General features: G+C 50.7%; 1 protein-coding gene across 1 annotated transcript in view; it reads right to left on the bottom strand.

The window, feature by feature from the left end:
* Positions 1-7,098, bottom strand: part of SZT2 (SZT2 subunit of KICSTOR complex) — a 60,718-nt gene that overhangs the window by 14,784 nt on the left and 38,836 nt on the right. Inside the window, 8 exon segments of the mRNA XM_014589860.2 lie at positions 295-459; positions 569-687; positions 1,314-1,425; positions 1,508-1,613; positions 1,702-1,804; positions 1,893-2,045; positions 3,855-3,984; positions 4,764-4,863. Of these exon segments, the coding sequence (XP_014445346.1) occupies positions 295-459; positions 569-687; positions 1,314-1,425; positions 1,508-1,613; positions 1,702-1,804; positions 1,893-2,045; positions 3,855-3,984; positions 4,764-4,863 (988 nt within the window).

Raw genomic sequence — 7,098 nt, 5'->3', positions numbered from 1 at the left:
GGGCGCACACGGGGGCAGTGGGGAAGGGGGACGGGCGCACACGGGAGCAGGGGGGAAGGGGGGCGGGTGCACACGGGAGCAGTGGGGAAGGGGGACAGGCGCACACGGGAGCCGTGGGGAAGGGGGACGGGCACACCCAGGAGCACAGGAGGTGGTGCACACAAAGGTGCATGGGGGTGGGGGCGTGGGCAAAGGTACGTATGGCAGGAAATGGGGAAAGAGCTACACGGTACAGGTGTGCGTAGGGCAGGGGGTTAGGGTCACATGAGTGTAAAAAGGGGTGAGGACAGATACCTGGAAGTGGTTCCGGCTGTTGCTGTCTGTATACTTGGGAGAGTGCAAGAAGGTAAGCAGGTTCTGCCGCAGGTACCAGGCCAGGGCAGGAAGCCAGGGCCTACAGGAGGAGGGCAGGGCCAGATGCAGCACCTCTGAGGGCAGACTTCCAGGGGGCTGGATGAACTGTCAGTGGAAAGAGCATGTCAGAGCTGAATGCAGAAGTTCCAGCTTAGACAGTCCTGGAACTGTGACTGAGTCTAGGCAGGAGGCTGGAGCCTGCAAGGGAGCTGACCTCCACATCGGCTGGTGTCAGCTTGCAGTTCCGAACAAGCATGACCGTGATGACATCCAGCGTGGCCTCATCCAGGCGCCGACGCAGAACCCGCACAAGTTCATCTGTGATCTCAGGACCTTGACATAGCCATGGTGGGAAAGTAGGGACACTGCAGAGGATCCATCTATCCCATTCCAGCCCTTCACCCTCAGATCAACCCCCTGTACAGACACAGTGGTAGGTGTGCTGGCTTTGGAGGGTGCCAGCACTAGGTTCTGTTGTACTAAGCCACCATTGTGTGACTGTGGACATGTGATTTACCTCTCGAAGTCTCAGAGCCCTCATCCATAAGATGGGGCTTATAACACCACCCTCATAGCTCAAGACCTGGTGCACACTAAGTGAGTCATAAATACTGGCAGTAAAATCGAATTGCCCATTGGACACTTTGGGCTTGATATACCTGAAAGAAACCCATCATTTTCACCCCAGACTCACCCCTGCTGAGGCCAGTAGAACCCCTAGCCCTTCATAGTCACTATCACGACTCTTCCCCACGCTACACCTTAATCAGCTACAAGTATTACCCCCGAGCACTGCAGGAATCTGTCCTTTCCCACCCAGCTCCTACTTAAGGAAAGCTCACAGCAAAGCAGGATCTGGAGGGATGCCCAGGGCAGAGTGGTAAGAGGCTCTAGGGTTAGTCCTGGAAAATTCCAGAACCTCCCCTGGTCACTCCTCTATCACCTTCCTCAGTCCTTACCTGCCTGGCCTACACCATGTACCAGCAGCTGGATATGCCTGTCCACCTGGCCCACAGGACGCGCAGAATCTGAACTGCGGCTGGAAGCCATGTCCAGAGGAGAACGAGGACCCTGCAGGAACAACTACGCTCAGGACCAGCTCCAAGGAGCAAGTACGAGAAGCGTGGCATCAGGAAGTGGGAATGATACATGCCGAGGCTTCCTCAGAGCAGATGGGCTCCTGGCTTCGGGACAGAGCTAGGGATGGAGGCAGAGCATCCCCTTCCCATGGCCGGTCACTGCAGGACGTCTCCAGGAGCCTGGGAAGAGTGGCAAGACCTTCGGTCATGCATTCGCCCATGCCATCTTTGACGCATGCTCTGCCCCTTATTCTTAGGGACCACGTACCGGAGATAGTACACAGCCTTTGTTGCTCGCTCCTGATAAACAAACATATTCTTGCGGTTCACCACGGAGAAGGCATTGAGCACAGAGCGCAGGGCCTGGATGGCTGGGGGAGTCACAAGGGCTCAGGAAATTCCCTTCTCCAGATACTCCCACCTCTTTCCTAGACCTGCCCTCTCCTGCCAAACACATACCCCGAGAGACCCCCATGCTGGGCCCCATCTTGAGACGTGAATGGACTCGGATCACAGTTCCCCAAACAACGTCACAGGAGAAGTGACCAGGGACAAACTGCATTGTAGCTGCGAGGTACCCTCGGGGTGCACAGCTCTCATCAGCAGCGTAATCTGGGGAAAGGGAGAGCGCAGGTTAGGATCGGATACACAGCCCTTGCCCTGCACAGACCTTTCACCTGGGAACTGGCCTACTTGTCCTCATTTCTCCAGAGCCCTCGACCCTGTCGGTTCCCCTGCAGGGAACAGATGATGGTTCTGGGTGAAAAGACAGGGCCTAGTGGAGGCATGCCCATAGGAAGACAGGCCTGAAAGCACAAAGGCTTTCAGAATTGTCTCCGGCTCTAGAGAAAGACCTGCAGAGAGGTATTAAGAAAGGCAAAGCATGAAGAAATCCTGAAGATAATGCCAAGAAATTCTGACATGGTCATAAAATGCAGCAGTTTGGTGACAACACTGTCCTCACAGGAGTTGCAACAGTAACTTCATTAGTACAAAAAGGGCATGAATGCTCACTCCAGCTGCAGAGTCCAGGGAAACTGGACCTGGGCTTTGGAGAACAGATATTCAGAGAGCCCAAAGGATGTGTGCTGGTGCACAAGAGCCCATGACTCTAGCACAGCACCTTGCTCAGTGAACCCTTCTCAGGCTTCCAGGTTGACGGGGACCTTCTAGTAGGTCAAAGTGCCAATGCGGTTTCCCAGAGCAGCTGCTGTCAGGCAGGAGCAGCATCTAGCATGCCCTGGAGGTTGTAGAATTTCTGTGGGGAAACTCTGGAAAGGAATGCTGGTTGCTAAGGGTTTCAGGGAAAAAATATGGAGAGACTGAAATGAAGAAGGGCTGTGTCTGGGTGCTGACAGGTCTTCTAGCTCAGGCTGTGACAAGTCATTTGAAGTAAAAGTGCTTGGCTGTCCTAGCTCATCCTTAATTTGCAGAAGATGCCTGCGAAACCATGGGAGGCCACTAATTGTGGCGATTCTGCTTTGATGTGGAGTGCATCCCGGGATGTGCTGAGAGGTGCCCTCGCCTGGAGATGTTAGAGACGTCTGTCTACAGGCCAGCTGAGAATGTTAAATAAAGAACGGTCTGATTCTACTTTCAGATGAGAAGGGAGAACTGCACGCGAATGACATGATTTGGCTTTTCCTTTACGAGTAGGGTGAGAGGTCCTCAGGAGTAAGCAAAGAGAGTAAAAACGTCAAGATTTCAATGAACATCTTGAGGAGACTGTCATGTTTCCTCACCGTGATCACGAATCCCTGAAATCCCAAAAAGGTCCTGGCCCTGCCCGACTGCAGGGACAGCCAGCCAGAAGGCCAATCTTGCTACTGGACCTCAGGCTCCTCCCCTCGGTCTTTCACCTACGACCTGGCCTAACTGTCATCACTCGTCTAGACGCCTCACCTCATCTATTACCCTGCTGGGGGAAGATAATCATTTTAGGCAATGAGACAGGGCCAGGGAGGCGCCTGCCCTTTGGAAGACGGGTCACATCCTGGGGCCCCTTTAATGACCTCTTCTCTCCTATACTCTTCAACCTGTCCCTCTATGGGCCCTGTGGAACACACACATGCTCATGTCTGTTTTAAAGTGCCTCCCTTGCCTTTCGTTACTGCCATACCCATTTTCTCTCTCCCTTCACTGCTGAGCTACTCAGAACTCTCTGCTCCACCTACCTATCCTCCTTTCACTATTCAGTTCCATCTGGTTCCTATTCTCATCTCTCCACTGAAACTACTTTCATGAAAACCATGGATGAGCTCCCAACAGTCCAGCCCAGCGATCCTTTTCTCCCATCCTCATGCTCTCTATGGGCGTGGAGGACCAATTAGCTGGGATTCTGCCTCATCTTCTCACCAAATTTCTGGATAAAAGCAAGGGCAGGTGCACCGCCCTGAGGGAAGCCACTGGGCGTGCTCTCACCATCACTGAGTAGTGGTGCCCGCTGACGGGAGTGGAAGGGGGTTTCGCTACGCCACAAGTCTTCTTCACTCTCGGCCACCAGAAGGGAGTTGCACACGTGACTGTCATGGAGGTCCTGAAGCAGCAGTCGCTGGGAGAAGCAGCAGCAAGGTGTCAGGGAACTAAAATGAGTCCTTACAGGTGGGTGGTGGTGGTCAGGGGTAATCAAAGGCCAGAGAGAATGCCCATTACCATTGTGGTCAGAGGTCAAAAAGGGCATTGGTAATCACTGGGCGGTTGGAGAGGGCACTCCACAGTCGCAAAGCTCAAAGCTCTGAGCATAAACCTGGCTAAGGACACTTGTCCTACATCTTGGCCAGAATCTGTTCACCATCCTTCAGGTCTCAGTTTAAAAACCATGTCCTCTGGGAGGCCTTCCTTGATACCCTTCAAGTGGGCAGATGCCTGCTATATGCTTTCATAGCAGTCTCTACTTTTCCTTCGTAGAATTTTTCCCAACTCTAATTTAGTTTCTCTACATAAGCTCATGCAATTGCTCTGTGGAGTCAGGGTTTCCTTCTGCTTGGTTCATCATTATATCCCTAATGCTGGAACAGAGCAATGGGAGGAAGGTCTTACAGTCACTGCGCGAGTATGAGAGGGGCCCTCTGTTTCCGGGGATAGGCTGTAGAGAACTCCAGTCTGTAGGGAGCTGGGGAGAGTAACAACTCTGTTACTCTAGAGAGTAACAGAGAGTCCCAGTAACAGGGAGGCTGTGGGAGGGAGGTCAAATAAAATGCCCCATAGTTACGGATGGATCAATAGATCAATATAGGTCAGTAGCCCCTGAAAGTCAAGTTCTTAGGAACTCCTTCCTCATCCTGCCTATGTCTCAGTGCTTGGAGAGCCCTGTCCCCGCCTGCCCTTTACCTGGTTGACTTCTCTGCAGATCTCCCCAACTCGCCTCACCAGGAGTTGCTGCAGGTGGCGACACTCAGTACCTGGCCCCCCATCCTCCCGAATCAGACTCCTAGGAAGGGAGGGACCCAGCACAGATTGTGGTCAGTGTTGTGAAGGGTGAGGGAGGAGAAGTCATGGAGCTGGGGCCAAGGGAAACCATGAAAAAGAACCAGGACAAAGCGAAGTAAATTCAAGGGGAAATGGGAAAACTGGAATTCTCAAGAGCAGTTTTGGCTGCTACTTGCCTCACTAGGCCCCACTCTGGGCGTCCACCTGCTGTGCAGCCCACCCGTTTACTCAACTCTTCTTTGTCAGCATAGTGGTCTTCCCATCTCTCAACCTCACCCCTGAGATTAGAAAAGTGTTTAACCAGATGCCTAGGTATGAATCGTGGTTTTGTCACTTACTACCTATGACCCTGGACAGTATTTAACTTTTTCTTTCCCTCCTTAATAATGAATAGAAGTTTATTTAACTTACAATTTTGGAGGTTCAAGTTCAAAGGGCTGCAACTAGAGAGGGTCTTCTTATCAGTAAGGACTCCACAGAGCCCTGAGGTGGTGGAGGGTATTACATGACGGGAGTGTGTGTGTGCCTGTAAGTATTTCACTTCTCTGTACTCGTTTCCTCACTCATACTATAAAGATGTACTTTATGGGTTAAATGAGTTGATCCACATAAAATATTATGATGGAGGGACCAGCAGTTAGCATAATGGCTGTGTTGATGGACTCCCATATAGTCGACCGCGGTTCGAGTCCTAGACCCAGTGGCTTAAACTCACGCCAGGCGCGTGTGCGTGTGTGCCCAAGATCCCGAGAGAATGGAGGAGAAGGGATTGCGACATGGCCATCCCCCCCTGGGGGTGATTTCTCACTTTCTGTCTTTCTGGTGAGCGCATGCACCCTATAACAAAAACCTCTCCACCTAAAACAAAACCCCCTCAAAAAAAAAAAAAAAAAGTTATTATGATGGAGAGGCCAGCAGGTGGCGTGGTGGTTAAGGATGCTCCCACATGGCTGACCACAGTTCAAGTCCCATACCTGGTGGCTTGCTTTCTCACTTTCTTTCTCTCTCTAGTTAAATAAATAAAATTAATTAAATAAATAAAGCTAAGTTTAAAAAATGTTATGATGGTACATAGCAAGTACATGTAAGTACTTTCTGAATATTAGCTACTATTTTTCTTTTTTTAAATTATTTTATTTAATTTTATGTATTTTAACTCACCAGAGAGGGACAGAGAAAGAGAGAGAGGGAAAGTGAAAGAGCAAGCCACCAGGTCTGGGACTTGAACAGTGGTTGGTCATGTGGGAGTCCAGTGCTTTTAACCATCACATCACCGGCCGACCCCTGGGCTACTATTTTCTATTTTCAGATGTTGACATCAGAAGCTGTTCTGGACCACAACCATTCTTTTTTTAAGGTTTTTGCTATAGGGTATGTGCACTCGCCAGAGAGAGACAGAGAGACAGAAAGCGAGAAATCATTCCCCAGGGGATATGGCCGTGCCACAATCCCTTCTCCATTCTCTTACTGGGATTTTGGGGATGTATACACAAATGCCTGGCATGATCTTTTTAATTTAATTTTTTTTTTTGGTAGTGAGATTTTTGCCATAGGGTATGTTTGCTTCCTGGAGAGACAAAAAGCAAGAAATCACCCCTCAGCAGGATGGCCACACTCCAATCCCTTTTCCTCCATTCTCCTCTCTGGACTTTGGGCATGCATGCACACACACTCAGAGTAAGCCGCTGAGTCTAGAACTCGAACTGCGATCGACTATGTGGGAGTCCAGTGATGTAACTATTACACCATCTGCTGGTTCCAAATGGTGTGAATTTCAAGCCTCCAGGTTGGGGACTTGAACAGTAGTTGGCCATATGACAGTCTAGTGCTTAACCACTATGCTAACTGCTAGCCCCACCACAGCTGTTATTATTTTTTCTTTAGGGAGAGATCTTTGGTATAGGGTGCATGTGCTCACCAGAGACAGAGAGAGACAGAAAGTGAGAAATCACCCCCCAGAGGGATGGTTATGTCACAATCCCTTCTCCTTTGCTCTCCTTTCAGGCTTTTGAGCATGCACGCCCATGTGCCTGATGTGTTTCAAGCCGCAAGGTTTGGGACACAAACCACGGTTGGTCACGTGGGAGGCCAGCGACGTAATTATTACACCATCTGCTGGTCTTGCCATATTTTTTTTTTCTTTTTTGGAGGTTTTTGCTATAGGGCGCATGTGCTTGCCAGACAGACAGAGAGAGACAGAAAGCAAGAAATCACCCCCCAGGGGGGATGGCCACGC

This window comes from Tupaia chinensis, unplaced genomic scaffold (assembly GCF_000334495.1).
Source record: "Tupaia chinensis unplaced genomic scaffold, TupChi_1.0 Scaffold000387_1, whole genome shotgun sequence".
NCBI lineage: Eukaryota > Metazoa > Chordata > Mammalia > Scandentia > Tupaiidae > Tupaia > Tupaia belangeri.
Note: the sequence above shows the minus strand (reverse complement) of the source record. Positions and strands in the feature narration are given on the sequence as shown.